The sequence below is a fragment of the Malus sylvestris genome, chromosome 10, assembly GCF_916048215.2.
Source record: "Malus sylvestris chromosome 10, drMalSylv7.2, whole genome shotgun sequence".
Taxonomy (NCBI): domain Eukaryota; kingdom Viridiplantae; phylum Streptophyta; class Magnoliopsida; order Rosales; family Rosaceae; genus Malus; species Malus sylvestris.
Genome location: NC_062269.1, coordinates 42,406,113 through 42,422,690, shown reverse-complemented (window position 1 = coordinate 42,422,690; position 16,578 = coordinate 42,406,113). Strand labels below are relative to the sequence as shown.

Below are 16,578 nucleotides of genomic sequence, written 5' to 3'. Positions count from 1 at the left end.
CATTTTATCATTTATTTTATCCTTATCATTAAAATTCAAAATTTTCAAACTATTTTAATTAGTTTTTCTTTAAAATAATTATTTTTCTTTTAAATAAATGTGTAAATTGAGGTTGTAATTAAAAATTTCCAACCGCACGAAAAGTGAATAAAAATGTGGGCACCGATAGACGCAAACAGCCTGGGAAATCGAAGCAGGTTTGCCTGGAAGGTAACCCTAAAATTTGAATAATTTTAGTTCATGTAAGAGAAGGGCCTCGCGAAAAGGCTAAATCCTATGCCATTTCTCTCCTCTCCCCTTCTCATTCAATTAAATTAAATTAAATTACACAAAAATTAAATAAAAATAATAAAACAATTTAGATACGAAAAAGAAGGAAGAAAGAACTGTGAGAAGCTCGGTAAGCAGATCTGTCGACGGAGAACGACGACCGGCCAGTAAACTTCTCTCTTTCGTAATTCGATATAGCTACAGCCCTTTTGGCCAAAATCAAGCGAAAGGGTATGTTGAATTTTTATAAATCAAACCCTTCTCTTGGTACAAGTAGCTTTCTTTTTTCATCAAATCCATAAATTTCCCACAAAAAAAATGAAAATAAAACTTCATAATTCGGGAGAGAAAATGAAATGCTCAGCGGCTGCCCAGAACGAGTGAGAGATGAAGTCTGATAGCTTTTCAAAACCCTAGCAGCGGCTGTTCATATATAATGTATGAAGTTCGAAGGACTTGTTAGGATTGATCTCAGCCGTACATCTTCTTGATTTCATTAATATGGTAGCGAAAATGGACCCGTTGGGCTTAAAGGGAGATGTTGTGATCCACACTGTCCAAATGTGAGGGGTCCCGTCAGGATGAGGATCCCATCCGGATCCAAATGGTGAGGATCTTAACCGTTCATCGTATTATGCGGTTAGTTTTTATCAGGTACTATTTGTGTTCAATTTTAAATAATAAAATTTAAATGATTTTTTACCTCACGATATACGATGAACGGCTAGAATATGAGAATCCCACCATTTGGATCCGGATGGGATCCTCATCCGTCCCTTCATACAAAGGAGAGTAAAGGATGGATTGGACGTTCATGATTTTGGGGCCTTGGAGATTCAACCCGAAAGAACAGAAACCCTATAATAGGTAATGTAACTGTTGCGGTATCTTAAATCAATTATATTGTTAGGTGAAAATTTTGAAACGCATTATAACTCGTAACTAGCTTAGGATACTGACACAGTCGAGAAAAGCTAGAATACGAGATGGGTAGACATTGGAAAAAGAAGAAGACTAAGAAGTAAGGCCGCGGCTCCAATAGGGCACACGTCCATCAAATAAATAGCCGAAGGCCGTGAACGATCAAATAATGGCCTCGCGCTTGTTACAAGCCGAAGGAAAGGCAGCTCGGAGATTAGCAGAGGCTATGGAATCTGACCCACCCACAACGAGTACCCTACTGCTGTATTTGGGTACTACTTGGCCCAACGCAGTTACAACTCTCAAAGCAAACAGCCTCACTTTTGCCATAGGCTATTTAGCCATTGTACAGATAATGCAGTAAAGAAAAAGGATATATACGACTCACGCTACAGGTTGAGCTTAGAGCTCTTTTTCTGCTACCTTTCCCGTCTTTTTTTAAGTATATGCAATGTGCGCATCCAAGTAACAGGTAGTGTATATGAACTGGGACAAAGTCTCTTCAAAAATGAAAGCTTTCGGTTCTGCTAGCTGTATTCGTTGGGATTTTCTTTGCTCCGGATAATAGGAACACCATCCTCCCTCCAAACAATCCGTTCTTCACATACTGCTGTTATCACTTCCACGTACAAGGAGTGCTCCTAAAATCAACATCGAAGCCGAATAAAAAATTTGATTGAATATAATGCACAGACTAACACATTTACGATTCCAGCACCCGAAAGAGGTCAGAATCCAAAATGAAACACACGGAGAAAAGATTCTTCGGATTCATTCAGTGGTTCAGACAAGACAAACATTGCATTACCTCCCGAAGAACCCTTGCTGCCAGCTCCTCGGCAGTGTCCTTAGCAAGCACAGGGACAACTCTTTGGGCAAGGATACGTCCTGTATCATAGTGCTCATCGACAAAATGTATTGTAGGGCCTGTGTATCTAACCAAAATGAAAGTTACAAAATATTAGAACATTTCCTGTACAGGCAAACAGAAAATGTAACTCGAATAGTGAAGTTTGACTCAAAAGTCATTGGATATTGGTGAAGGATGCATACCTTGCCCCAGAAGCTATGACTGCCTTGTGGACCTTCATACCGTAATGACCTTTGCCTCCAAATGCTGGAAGAAGTGAGGGATGGATGTTCAGTATGGATCTGGGATAAGCTTGTATCAACTCAACCGGTATAAGTTTCAAGTAACCAGCCAGGAGAACAAAGTCAACCTCTAATCCCCTGATCATATATATAATCAATCAAAAGCTAATTAGCAATAAAACTATGCTTAAAAGACTGCTCCACGCTAGCTACCACTGAACTTGGTTTATGTCCCTAGGCTAATGAAACACCAGAAAATAAGCATGTACTTTTAAGCTATGGTCTTACAGATTGTTTATAGTGCATAAGACTGATGGTATACAGAACCAACCAAAATGTGAAGAGGCTGATAAGTAATGTAAATAACATACAATTGGGTCGTCTCCTTTATGAATTCAATAAAATGACCAGGTTAACATTTAAAAATTGGGTTCCAATAAAGGCACCCGAAACTAAAAGCACCAATGCTAATGCATTTGTATCAATATTTGCCCCTGCCTCAGCCTCCTCTTTGAGGGATGTAATCGAACAAGTAGCATATAAGCAGATGGTTCGACACTCTAAATACCCAAGTGAGAGAGAGAAACTTGAATACAAAAGTTTTGAGCTGTTGAAGAGGCTGACCTAAGGGTAGCAACAAGGTCAGCTGGAGATATTCCGTCAGGCTCAAGTTTAGTTTTTGGGAACACCAGAATTGGGAGGCCTTTTTCTCTTGCATAGTCGGCACCTCCGCAACCTGACAAGCAAAATACAATTCAGTACACCTGAATGAATATACAATATTCCCATCAATGATTTCTACAGCATATTTTGAAGTTCCTAACTTGCTTTTACCACACTCTATCATTAGCAGCCGAAACCCCAAGTGCCAATGTAGGCATTTTGAAACAAGCCTTCTGAACAAGTCTAAGGGCACTGGCTCGGAAATGCATTTGCAGGAAGCACTCCTGCTCATAAGTGCTTTTGCCAGAAGCCTAAGACCATTTTTATTCACAATCTAAGTGCTCCCTAGAAAAGCACTAAACACTCATTCTAAAAGCATGTAATCTATCTCCAACAACAATGCTGCCATTGAAAGAATGCTAAAACATGTGACTACAAAAAAGTTTTTCATTCAATCTATATGCCCGATTTTGCCTTGATACGACAATAAAAAAAGGAAGACCAAAATTTGAGCAAGCGATAACAACAAACGTTAAGATCGAGCAATTGCAACCAGATTATCGAGTAAGAAAAGCAAACTGGATTACTGGCATGACAAAAAGCACTTGAGAGTGGAGGATACCTTGTTTACTAGCGACCAAAACGACAACGTCTCCGAGAATTGAACCGTTAAGACACGCTTCATGGATCGAACGGAAGTTGGAGCCCCCGCCGGAAACAAAAACGGCAAGCTTTTTCCGTCGAATCCCACCTGTCAAATCTTGTTTATCCGAAGAAACCATCACCTCAGCTCTCTCTGTGTCCGCGGTGTTCCTGCACTGTATTAACTTGGTAGACAAAGGGCGAGCTTTGAAGGAGACCCACATGTGGGATTGAGCAAAAGAAGCGGTGGAGGAAGAAGAAGAAGGAGAAGGGGAGGGAAATCTGACGAAGTATTGGGTTCTGGCGTTTGGAATCGGCGAGGCTGAGCAGAACCCAGAAAGCAGACGCTGAGCTTCCATCGAAAGACAGACAGAATATTTAGTTCTGAAGCGTTTGGAATGTGTCTGAGAGGAGAGGAAGCAGCAGAATCAATCTTTGAAACCTTCACATAGAGATGGACGAGAACGGAGTCGCGGCGGAACTCAAAGTGAGTGTTACTGTTGATTCTTTGTCTTTCATTTTCTTCGGGTTTTGGTGTTTTTTAATTGTTAATTTTATATTTATTTGTTTATTATTGGGTTATATTTGTTACTTTTGGGCTAGGCCTAAGGACCGGTTAAGCAAAGCCTGAACGGTGGACCGGCGCCGCTTGTTAGGGTTTTTGCGTTTTTTTACTAAGAAATAAGAGTTCGGATAAGTCACATAAGCAGATTAATTTGTATTGAATTCGTTATCCATGAGATTTTAAATTGGAATTTAAGACCTCTACTTCAAAGTAAAGAAAAATATCACAAGATCGTAATACTGAGTAATTATATATATATATAAATATATATTTCCTATAATTGGGTTTTTGTGTTTTGAAAGTCACATTTATTTATTATTATTTAGAATTTTGTTTTGGTTTAATTATTATCAAATTTAAAGGCTTACTTCAATTGAGATTTTGAAGGATTTTAATTATTTTAATGAATCTAGTGGTATTCAATCAGAATTTTAAATGATTTATTGAAATTCAATGTGTATTGAATCGAGATTTTAAGATAGTTTATTAAAATTCTCAGAAATTCAGATGTATTTAATAAGTATTTTAGATAAGTTTATAACATTCCATGAATATTCAATTAGAATATTCAATTAGAATTTGATTTTAAAGAATTTAAAAAAAAAAGAGGAGTTAGAGGGAAAATTGAGAGATTTCATAGTGTATTTTAAATATCCACAAATATCACAATTCCCCATGAGATTTCGAGGGAATTGAATTAAAATTTTACATGAAAATCTCTATAAATCAATTAAACTTCATAAAAATCAATGGATTTATAAATCTATTTAAATCTCTCAAATTCTCAATTAAATACACATCTCTTATATAGCACTTTGATTTCTTTTTTTTAAATTTTTTTTCTCCACCTGTTATGTTAAATTTGAACTATTATTTACTTTTCATAATTTTGATTTAATTCCTTAGAAATCTCAGGAAAAGGTGAAATTTCTGAATGCTTGAATTGCATTACGAAATCTCTCAAATTCCCCCAAATTCATCAACATTTTAAAATACTTTAAAATAAATTCCTAATTGAGAACAACGTTACAAACTTTTTGAAATCATAATTGAATACAGCAATATTTCTAAGAATTTTAATAAACTATAATGAAATCATGATTGAATACAGATTGAATTTCAAATAATCATTTAAAATCCTAATTAAATACTCCTAAATTTATTATAAAAAATAAAAATATCTCAATGGAACTCTCCTAAATTTGGCTAAAAGTACACCTCGACAAAGCAAACAAGATAGTTTTGTCTTTCTCCTCTCTCTCTTCCGGGCTCGACTTTCTCTATCCTCTCTAACCTAGAAGCTAGCATCGCAGAGTGAGATCCGTTCGGACCAGGAAACAACCTCAACGGAAACGCTGCCCTGCCACTGCCAGATCTGATGAACAAAAGGGGGTGCCCAGCTTCTCAATTTTCCAAAAGCAAGGTACACACCTTTATTTTTACAGATTCAAAACTCCCAAGTTCACTTTTTTTTTCTTCTCGTCTCTTTCATAGATATCTAATTGTTATGAAAAATTGCATCTTTCTGTTTGCCATATACCAAACGAGCATACCACCAACTAAAAATTGAATCTTTATATTTTTCCACATATCGAATTTGTCCGTTGCTTTCCGCAAAAGATACTACTTGCATCCCCCCATTGCTAATAATCTACATTCATTCATCTTAGAAAATTCATGATCGGAACTGTTCAATTTCAGAACCTCCAATTCGAAAGATTTTTCGTACGAATGACATTTAAATGATGATTAAGAAACTGAACGGTTTTTTTTTATGAAATATATTCATGAAAATACGTATATGGGGATGTAAGTATTATCCGAACTTGATGAACACTCCTTAGTCCTTACGCGGTTTGTTGTCGTTGTTTTCCCTTTGGCGTTGGCATGTTGATCTATTAGAAGAATGAGCACAACTTCGGGACGAGAGGAAAGGCAACAAAAATAGGAAAAAACTTGGGGACAAAAGAGAAAAATAAGGGCAAGTGCAACGCGGTGGGCAAAATCAGTCGTCGTTTGCCAAATAATCTTCAATTCTCACGTTTCATGCTAACGGGAGCAGCCTCTGCTAGGAACCTTTATCGGCGGAGTAGAGACATGCCAAAAAGAAAAAAGAAAAACTTGGGAATAAAGGAGAAAAATAAGGGCCAAAACAACAATTTGGTGGACAGAATTAGTGAGTTGCGTGATGAAATACTTTCTAGTATTGCCACTTAAGGAAGCAGCAGCTACCAGTATCCTTTCTAGACGATGGCAGTATGTGTGGTCGTCCACTATGAATCTCGATCTGGATGCTAAATTTGAACTTGGTGAATATTTATTTCGCTTCATGGTAATGGAACCAGAACTAAAAGACCAAGAGCAGCATAGATACGTCAGTTGGGTAGAGAATGTGGTGGAACAGCATAGAGGTCCAACGATTGAACACTTCCGGGCTTGCTTTTATGTAGATTTCCGTTTTTCAAGTTTGCTCGACCGGCGGTTGGAAACACGGCCGGCGGGTGGAAAGTCGCGGTGACGTAAAGGCGGCGTTCAAGATTTTGGCAAAATTGAACAAGCGGAGGAAAAAGCTTGAGGTGGTGAGGACCTCCATGAGCGAGTTCGTGCAGTAGCTGGAGGCCGGTGCATCTGTGCGCATCGGGACCGAAGAGCAGGCTATGGCCGTCAGCCGCCTGAGGGAGTTTCTCAGCACATCGTCTCTGTGCGTTCTGGTTCTGGACGACGCCGACGTCGGAGTGTCCGGTACGGTAGCAGATGTGGCACGTGAGGCAGACTTCACACGCGTTAATATAGGGTATATTATTTAGTTAATTGATTCTGATTGTAGTTAATTAATTCTTGATTTTTGTTAATTGATTCTGATTTTAATTATTGTTAATTCTTGACACAGATTTATCCCCTGCTCCTCAGTGTCCCCTGCATAGGTGCTGCGTTAAAAGGTACTTGTTCTAAATAATACGTTCTTCAATTTGTGGTTGATATGAATCTTTGTTGTTGTTGCTTTTGCTGCAATGGATCTGTATATCTAAATTCCTAGCCTTGCCCCAACAGTTAGAGCTGGTGGCTCAGTGTCGCACAAGCACAACAAACAAAGTAAATTCTCCCGACTTACGCGTCCTAGTCTTTCTTACTAGTTATTATTAACTGCGTTATTAGTTGCAAATGTTCTTGTTGATACGTATCCCGGAAATTACAACCGGAGATGTTCCTTCTGCTGGCCGAGATGCGTTTGAGGATCTCGACCGCACAAGCACAAGCACAACAAATAAAGTCATCGTTACAGATTAGAAACAAATTTTAATATGTTTGGGTGTCACATTACATGTGTGAAACAGCTTTTTTGAGTTGTTTAAGTGGTTTTTGCCAATTGTTACAATTAGTTAATGGGTTAGTGCGCAGGGTCAGTGAGGAGAGAGTCAGAGAGGGGGGTGTATGGCAGGGTTTGGCTTTTCGGTTTTTCCCTCTGATTTAATAGGTTATGCACTGTTTGACAATAATTGTTAGTTGTTTTCCTTTTGCTTGGTTAGAACCATCATTCGATTTTTGGGTTTCATTGTCCTCATTTATGTGCTTCTTCAAAATTTTCTGGTGTTTGCTTCTCATTCCTCTGTTGGTTGATTTTTTTTTATTTTCTTCCCATTTCTTGGTTCTATCTAATTTTTGGGTTCTGGGATGATGCTTGCAGGTGAACTAGGTGCACGGTTTTTTGGGACGAGTTAAGAAGATCCACATGAAAACAACATAGAAGATAGAGAACTAGTATGCTGCTTTGTCTTTCTGTTGGATTTTTATGTTTATGTTCTGTTGCTAAGAGGATTTTAACATGTTCTTGAATATTAGCCATGTTGTTTGGATTGAATATGTGATTGAATATTGGAGAAGATACTATCTTGCTTGATTTCAATTAAAGACTACTAATTTAATCGGTTTATATAAAGTCTGTTTATGTTTAAGATGTATTTTGTTCGAATCTCTGAACTGAACAGTGCATCCCTTATATAAGGAGTAGTTAGGTAATTAAGCTTTCACACAGTAATTAGTGATGTTAACAATGAATAAAAACTGATCAGTCTCCTTCCTCTCAAATAAGTTTCTCAGTAGAAACCCTCCTCTCTGACAGACAAATACAAATGGAAGCAGCATCAATGGGTAGTTGTTGTGTTGCCCTAAGATAAAATTAGGTGTGCGTTTTGGAAATATATATATATATATATATATATATATATATATATATATATATATATATATGTGGACTTATATATATATATATTAGAGTGATGTTCACAGGTAACCCACCAGGCATGATACGGACCTAGCGGCATGATACGGACCTAGCGGTTATGGATGCATTGTTCAGTTCAAAGATTCGAACAAAATACATCTTAAACATAAACAGACTTTATATAAACCGATTAAATTAGTAGTCTTTAATTGAAATCAAGCAAGATGGTATCTTCTCCAATATTCAATCACATATTCAATCCAAACAACATGGCTAATATTCAAGAACATGTTAATAAAATCCTCTTAGCAGCAGAACATAAACATAAAAATCCAACAGAAAGACAAATCAACATACTAGTTCTCTATCATCAACATACTAGTTCTCTATCTTCTATGCTGTTTTCATGTGTATCTTCTTAACTCGTCCCAAAAAACCGTGCATCTAGTTCACCTGCAAGCATTATACCACAACCCAAAAATTAGATAGAACCAAGAAATGGGAAGAAAATAAAAAAAATCAACCAATAGAGGAATGAGAAGCAAACACCAGAAAATTTTGAAGAAGCACAGAAATGAGGACAATGAAACCCAAAAATCGAATGATGGTTCTAACCAAGCAAAAGGAAAACAACTAACAATTATTGTCAAACAGTGCGTAACTTATTGAATCAGAGGGAAAAGCCATACACCCCTCACTGACCTACGCACTAACCCATTAACTAATTGTAACAATTGGCAAAAACCACTTAAACAACTCAAAAAAGCAGTTTCACACATGTAACGTGACACCCAAACATATTAAAATTTGTTTCTAATCTGTAACGATGACTTTATTTGTTGTGCTTGTGCGGTTGAGATCCTCAAACGCACCTCGGCCAACAGAAGTAACATCTCCGGTTGTCATTTCCGGGATACGTATCAACAAGAACATTTGCAACTAATAACTAGTAAGAAAGACTAGGACACATAAGTCGGGAGAATTTACTTTGTTTGTTGTGCTTGCGCCACACTGAGCCACCAGCTCTAGCTGCTGGGGCAAGGCTAGGAATTTAGATATACAAATCCATTGCAGCAAAAGTAACAACAACAAATTGACAAAAGAAAAACACCAACTGATTCATATCAACCACAAATTGAAGAACGTATTATTTAGAACAAGTACCTTTTAACGCAGCACCTATGCAGGGGACACTGAGGAGCAGGGGATAAATCTGTGTCAAGAATTAACAATAATTAAAATCAGAATTAATTAACTACAATCAGAATCAATTAACTAAATTATATACCCTATATTAACGCGTGTGAAGCCTGCCACATCTGCTACTCTACCGGACACTCCGATGTTGGCGTCGTCCAGAACGCACAGAGACGATGTGCTGAGAAACTCCCTCGGGCGGCTGACGGCCATAGCCTGCTCTTCGGTCCCGATGCACCGGCCTCCAGCTACCGCACTCTGCTCTTCGGTCTCGATGCACCGGCCTCCAGCTACCGCACTAACTCGCTCATGGAGGTCCTCATCACCTCAAGCTTTTCCCTCCGCTTATTCAATTTCGCCAAAATCTTGAACGCCGCCTTTACGTCACCGCGACTTTCCACCTGCCGGTCGTGTTTCCTCGACGCCTCCCTCAGCTCCATAATCTCTGCTCCTATGATCCCTTCTCAGCTCCATAATCTCTGCTCCTATGATCCCTTCTCGATCAGCAAGATGCTGCAATTGACCGGCATCGGAGCTGTTCTTGGGATATCTGCTTATCACAACAGTTGGTTCCCATTTTTTGTTTCTCTTATACCACTGATCCTTCTTCTGCTTCTATAAATCCATCAGAGATTCCAAATCGACACGACTTTCCACGACAACCCGAACGACGCGATGAACCTTCTTCGCCTTTTCTGCGAAGCATTCTGTGGACTGCGAAATCTTCGACGCCAGCTTTTCGCACCAATCTTCCATGGCCAGGAAATCGGCCATCGAAACCATCACCGACGACGACATTTTTGGATTTGCAGGGAGAGAGATCAGGGACGTGGATCTGGATTTTTGGCGAAAGGCTTCCGATGAACTGGACCGCAGGGATTAAACAACTCAATCGCCTTCTAATCTTGGCCATCGCTTTACGCAACTCAAACGTCTTCTAATCCTGGCCGTCGTTTTTCGTCTTTTAATCCCTGCCGTCATTTTTCGGGATCAACTGTTTCACGCGGATGGCCAGCGTGGTGTTCCCGCGCGTTTTCTCTTCTCGTATTTATTTTATTTCCCTCTTTTTTTTCTTCTTCTTATTTAATTATCTATCTTTTTATCCAATCAAAGTCTATTTTTTTCACTCGTTCTTTTGTGTTTTCATTAGCTCTTTCTTTTGTGACTTAATTTTAGTTATTTATGTGTAACAAATTGCATTTTATTTTCTTTCTTCCTTTAATTTTACACATTGTTCGTATTTTCCCACCTTATTTTAAAATCTACTATTTATGTCGTTTATAACTTAGTTACACGAAAACAAAACATTTTTGAAAGAGCAAAAAATATACAAGTATTATCATGTTGTTGTAAGATAACGAACGAACACACTATCCTAATTAATTGACTAAACTCATGAGCTATAAGCACACCTCAAAGTACACTTTAGAATTGGCGGTATTGTGTACAGTCTTTCGTTAGCTTCAAGTACTCCATATTTGAAAACTCCGCCTGTATAAGTTTGTCTTACGTCACTAGCGGAGGACCCGTGGGGGCAATGCATGCTTCTGACCCCAACAAGATGCCTTTGTTACCACCATATTTTGGTATCTACCCCAAGGAATTCATACAAAGATGCTACAACTCGTGAAGAATATATGATGCGTAACTAAAGCCACTATAAATTTGTATTAATTAGAGTATCTGATATGTAACTACAATAAAATAAGCATGCATGTTTGGTTGATGTTTGGCTTAAAAAGAAAACTATGGAGCACTATAATTTTGTTTTCAATCAATGAGGTTGGGATTCGAATCTGAAACCTCTTTCAACATTAAACATTGGATGAAGAAGAATCGGAAGGTCTAAGATATATAGAAAATTAAATTTGAGATAAAAAAAAAATTATATCTATGTCAGATGTGCATATAGCCTAAAATATATGTGAAGAACCAGTATTTGAGAACTTCTTTGTCACGTCCCCATTGCTACAAAATCATGACTCCACCGCTGCTTACGTTGCGGGTCCCAAGCCCGGATAAGGAGGAGTGGGAATGCGTTAGCTAGTCAACAGTCGGCACTTTGTTCTTCACGTCGAATGCCTGTGATATAATTATTTGTCAATTAATTCCCAAAATTGGAAGAAAAAAAAAAACTTCAGTTTGTTCACATTATTTGGGAGAAAAGAGTACAAATTCAAAGGCATAATCTTGTTCAAAATATACCAATAAAATGTTGATATTTTTTTTGTTCCTTGTAATGAACGGATTGGGAGCAGCATATGTTTATGACAAATTTTGTAGTAGCAGCATTGGAAAGAAAGGCAGCATCAAGGAAATAGGTGAATCCGACGACATTACTTTAGTCTAAAGAAAGCATTGCAATTGGCACCGTCCAAATGAACAGCGTTTGTACCTGGATTTTAGTTTAATTACAGCTATGCCATTGCTTTGATGAGTGGGCTTTGTGGAAGGTATGGGTTCGGGCTGGGGTTTGTCTTTTGGGTTTGGGCGAATGGGCTTCGGGTTTGGGCTGTGGCTGGGTTTGTTTTGGTTGGTTTCGGTTGGTATGGAGTGAGGTGGATGCGGTGACTCGTCCACAGAGCCTCTGCGGCTTGCAGAATGGCAGAGAGAAGAGGAGAGATGGAAGAGTCGTGGGTGAGAGGAGATGAGAGAGGGAGAGTCCTGCTTTGCAAACGGGATGGGAGGAAAGACGGAGGGGTAGGGGTGCCCAAAAGTTTGGTTTTGTTTGTTGTCGACAACGGGTGCGCAGAGAGACGGCGAGGCAGGGAGGGAGGGCTAGGGGTAGGGTTCCTTCGCGCACACACACCCAGACACTTCCACAACTGACCACCCCACCTCCATTTCAGCTCAGCTGAATTCCGGCCGTTCAAATCAACCAGTTTTCCGACCCTTGAATGTCTTCAGGTACTTTTCTGTTTCTTTTGGTTCCTTCTTTTGTTGCTTAAATTCATGTGATTCTGGAAAAATAAAGTGAAAAAGATGCAACTTTTTTATGGTGAATGTGATTAAAGTCTTGAATATTAGCCATGTAGTTTGAATTGGATATGTGGTTTATTGAATTGGAGTTTGGATATGTGCTAATTTGAATTGAAGCTCCCGTATATGGTTTTCTCTCTTCCCTCACAAAGTTAAACAAAAAGGTTGCGTCTGTAAACATCATTCTAATATATATATATATATATATATATATATATATATATATATATATATGGACTTATTTAACGAGTTGTTAGGTAATTAAGCTTCACACAGTAATTAGTGATGTTAACAACAACAACAACAACAACAAAGCCTTTTCCCACTAAGTGGGGTCGGCTATATGAATCCTAGAACGCCATTGCGCTCGGTTTTGTGTCATGTTCTCCGTTAGATCCAAGTAATCAAGTCTTTTCTTAGGGTCTCTTCCAAAGTTTTCCTAGGTCTTCCTCTACCCCTTCGGCCCTGAACTTCTGTCCCGTAGTCACATTTTCGAACCGGAGCGTCAGTAGGCCTTCTTTGCACATGTCCAAACCACCGGAACCGATTTTCTCTCATATTTCCTTCAATTTTGGCTACTCCTACTTTACCTTGGATATCCTCATTCCCAATCTTATCCTTTCTCGTGTGCCCATACATCCCACGAAGCATCCTCATATCCGCTACACCCATTTTGTGTACGTGTTGATGCTTCACCGCCCAACATTCTGTGCCATACAACATCGTTGGCCTTATTGCCGTCCTATAAAATTTTCCCTTGAGCTTCAGTGGCCTACGACGATCACACAACACGCCGGATACACTCTTACACTTCATCCATCCAGCTTGTATTCTATGGTTGAGATCTCCATCTAATTCTCCGTTCTCTTGCAAGATAGATCCTAGGTAGCGAAAACAGTCACTTTTTGTGATCTTCGCCATATTGCTCCGGTCATTAGTGTGGATAAGTATATAAATGGATAGAGATAGGAAAGCAAACACAAGATGTACGTGGTTCACCCAGATTGGCTACGTCCACGGAATAGAGGAGTTCTCATTAATTGTGAAAGGTTTACACAAGTACATAGGTTCAAGCTCTCCTTTAGGGAGTACAAATGAATGATTTAGTACAAATGACATTAGGAAATATTGTGGGAGAATGATCTCGTAACCACGAAACTTCTAAGTACCGGAGTGTGGTATCGTCTTGACTTTCCTTATCTGTCTCATAGGTAGATGTGGAATCTTCTCTGGAAGTACTCTTCCTCCATCCAGGGGTGGTATCTGTAACAGGTGGAGATGCACAAGGTAATGTATCAATGTCACTTGAAGCTTACTTGTAGTTTCAGGCTTGGTCAAGCGCGATACAAACCATGTAGTAGGAGTCCCCTAAGTCGCCGAGCTAGGGGATCTGCTGAAAGAGGTAATAGACAAGGTAAGCAATCAAAGCTCCGGCTGATTGTTCACATTCTCCCTATCTTGCAGGCAGCATGAAGGATAAAGAGAAGAAAAATGAGAAGAGATGATATGGGATACTTTTGCTTTTGAAGAAGTAACTTTCCACAGGCTTATTCTTGAACTGGGCTGGAGGGTTTTCTGGTTTCCTCCAAAGTATAAGGCCGACTGAAGAATTTGAGGGTCAAAACAAGTCCATCAAATCTAGAGTACGTTCGACCCTGCTGATATGGGATACTTTTGCTTTTGACAGAGTAGTGGATGTATCGGCACGTGTGCTGTTACGCTTGTCTCCACATGCTTCCTTGTATCCTTCTCACTTGCCCTATCTGTTCCTCAAGCAGATGCGGTATCTTCCCTGGAAGCATAAGATGTTGAAGATGAGTACTCGAGAGCAATGCCAGGGTAGGGGGTTCCAGGCAGTCAGTTCCTGGCTGGAAGCTTGATTCCAAGTGCTGACTGATTGCTCTCTTTCTCCTTGTCTTGCAGGTAAGAACAAGGCCAAAGGAAAAGACAGGGAAAAAGCATGATATGGGATACTCTTGCTTTTAACCCTGATGATATGAGATATTCTTGCTCTAGTATAGCTTGTTTACAGAGGTATTATCGGGGGGAAAGAAAGCTGAATATTTCGAAAGGCTTCGTTGGGAGTGCCCTCTCAGATAAGAGGAAGGGTTGAGCATTTTTGCAGGTCTGCCTGTCCGTTGGGGATGGAGGTCGACATATATAGGAGTCTCCCTAACATCAAGTAATAATGTTATTCCTTTACCCTGCTTGGTCATAGCACGGTAGTGGGAGCTGCCAGCTTCACAAGTTTTAACTCTGTCAGAGCACTTTGAAAAAATGGTCTGTGGTATCTGGAAAGCTGATGTTGCGTGTGAAGATTACAGACAAGCTTTATCCAAGGAGATCCGGCTCTTGAAGTTGGGAAAGTGGTGCCTCTTCGGTTTTCGAACAAGCAATCATGTCGGGGATCTGGCTCTCGAGATTCGGAGAACGATGCCTCTTCGATTTTTGAGAAAGCAATCATGCTGGGGGTGTGGCTCTCGAGATTCGGAGAGCGGTGTCTTCGATTTTTGAGAAAGTAATCATGTTGGGAGTCTGGCTCTCGAGATTCGGAGGGCGGTGCCTCTTCGATTTTGGAGCAAGCAATCTTGTTGGGAGTGTTTTCTCGAATATGAGTAAAGGTTGGGCATGTTTGCTAGTCTACCTTGCCACGAAGCACAGAGGTTGACACACAGGGACTTTCCAATTATCCAGCAGTGGTACTGTTTCTTTACCCTCTCTTCGATTTTTGAGAAAGTAATCATGTTAGGAGTCTGGCTCTCGAGATTCGGAGGGCGATGCCTCTTCGATTTTGGAGCAAGCAATCTTGTTAGGGGTGTTTTCTCGAATGTGAGTAAAGGTTGGGCATGTTTGCTAGTCTACCTTGCCACGAAGCACAGAGGTTGACACACAGGGACTTTCAAATTATCCAGCAGTGGTACTGTTCCTTTACCCTCTCTTCGATTTTTGAGAAAGTAATCATGTTGGGAGTCTGGCTCTCGAGATTCGGAGGGCGATGCCTCTTCGATTTTGGGGCAAGCAATCTTGTTGGGAGTGTTTTCTCGAATGTGAGTAAAGGTTGGGCATGTTTGCTAGTCTACCTTGCCATGAAGCACAGAGGTTGACACACCGAGACTTTCCAATTATCTAGCAGTGGTACTGTTCCTTTACCCTTGTGGGTAATAATATGGTAGCTAGGCCTTCAAAATTTATGTGTCTAAACTTTGTTAGTGTTGTTTCTTTGCTATTCTTTTACCCTTCTTGGTCAGAGCGATGTAGTGAGAGTTGCAAGCTTCACGTGTCTCGACTTTGTCAGAGAACTTTGGCAAAGTTATATGTGGTACCCATGAGCTACTGTTGCGTGTGGGAAGTGGGTGATTGAACAGTACGATTCATGTGCTTTCTACTTCGCCAGAAATCTTCGACAGAATGCCCATAATTTCCGCAAAGCTGAGTGTGCGTGTGACAGGTGCTGACAAGGCTGGAAAAGTAGTCTCAACTTTGTCAGAGAACTTTGGCAAAGTTATATGTGGTACCCATGAGCTACTGTTGCGTGTGGGAAGTGGATGATTGAACAGTACGATTCATGTGCTTTCTACTTCGCCAGAAATCTTCGACAGAATGCCCATAATTTCCGCAAAGCTGAATGTGCGTGTGACAGGTGCTGACAAGGCTGGAAAAGTTGGTGCCTCTTCGATTTCTGAGATCGGCCCTCGTGGTCTCTGAGCAGCCCAGCTTTTGAGAAAGCAAACCTCTTCGATTTCTGAGATCGGCCCTCGTGGTCTCTAGGCAGCCCAGCTTTTGAGAAAGCAAACCTCTTCGATTTCTGAGATCGACCTTCGTGGTCTTTGAGCAGTCCAGCTTTTGAGAAAGCAAACGCCTCTTCGATTTCTGAGATCGACCCTTGTGGTCTCTGAGCAGCCCAGCTTTTGAGAAAGCAAACGCCTCTTCGATTTCTGAAGCTTCGTCGAGTGCAGATTTTTATAGAGGCTGACATTAAGTTCCAAAGCACACTTGAATATCCACCAGTAGAAGCTCCATTCTTGCA

At 39.9% G+C, this 16,578-nt stretch overlaps 1 protein-coding gene, 3 long non-coding RNA genes and 1 other non-coding gene across 7 annotated transcripts; 1 reads left to right on the top strand and 4 right to left on the bottom strand.

Moving 5' to 3' along the window:
• Positions 1–384: 384 nt before the first annotated feature.
• Positions 385–477, bottom strand: LOC126588115 (small nucleolar RNA snoR109). Its single transcript, XR_007611338.1, has one exon. It is a non-coding gene; the product is annotated as a small nucleolar RNA snoR109 (small nucleolar RNA).
• An 808-nt stretch (positions 478–1,285) lies between these two features.
• On the bottom strand, positions 1,286–4,140 carry LOC126587491 (phosphoribosylglycinamide formyltransferase, chloroplastic-like). Its single transcript, XM_050252570.1, has 5 exons — positions 3,569–4,140; positions 2,908–3,019; positions 2,245–2,421; positions 2,000–2,126; positions 1,286–1,832 (listed from the first exon to the last, which is right to left on the bottom strand). Exons 1-5 carry the CDS (start codon positions 3,945–3,947, stop codon positions 1,719–1,721), a joined length of 909 nt encoding a protein of 302 aa, XP_050108527.1. The 5' UTR covers positions 3,948–4,140; the 3' UTR covers positions 1,286–1,718.
• Positions 4,141–5,370: 1,230 nt separating this feature from the next.
• On the top strand, positions 5,371–8,090 carry LOC126587499 (uncharacterized). Of its 3 annotated transcripts, XR_007611087.1 has the most exons (5): positions 5,371–5,576; positions 6,056–6,947; positions 7,044–7,092; positions 7,205–7,246; positions 7,839–8,090. It is a non-coding gene; the product is annotated as an uncharacterized LOC126587499 (long non-coding RNA). The 3 variants fall into 3 exon arrangements; XR_007611086.1 differs by having other exon boundaries at positions 5,372–5,576; positions 7,205–8,090; XR_007611085.1 differs by lacking the exon at positions 7,205–7,246 and having other exon boundaries at positions 5,373–5,576.
• A 461-nt stretch (positions 8,091–8,551) lies between these two features.
• On the bottom strand, positions 8,552–10,511 carry LOC126587501 (uncharacterized). Its single transcript, XR_007611088.1, has 3 exons — positions 9,664–10,511; positions 9,540–9,588; positions 8,552–8,828 (listed from the first exon to the last, which is right to left on the bottom strand). It is a non-coding gene; the product is annotated as an uncharacterized LOC126587501 (long non-coding RNA).
• A 4,983-nt stretch (positions 10,512–15,494) lies between these two features.
• Positions 15,495–16,397, bottom strand: LOC126587502 (uncharacterized). Its single transcript, XR_007611089.1, has 2 exons — positions 16,346–16,397; positions 15,495–16,282 (listed from the first exon to the last, which is right to left on the bottom strand). It is a non-coding gene; the product is annotated as an uncharacterized LOC126587502 (long non-coding RNA).
• Positions 16,398–16,578: the final 181 nt, after the last annotated feature.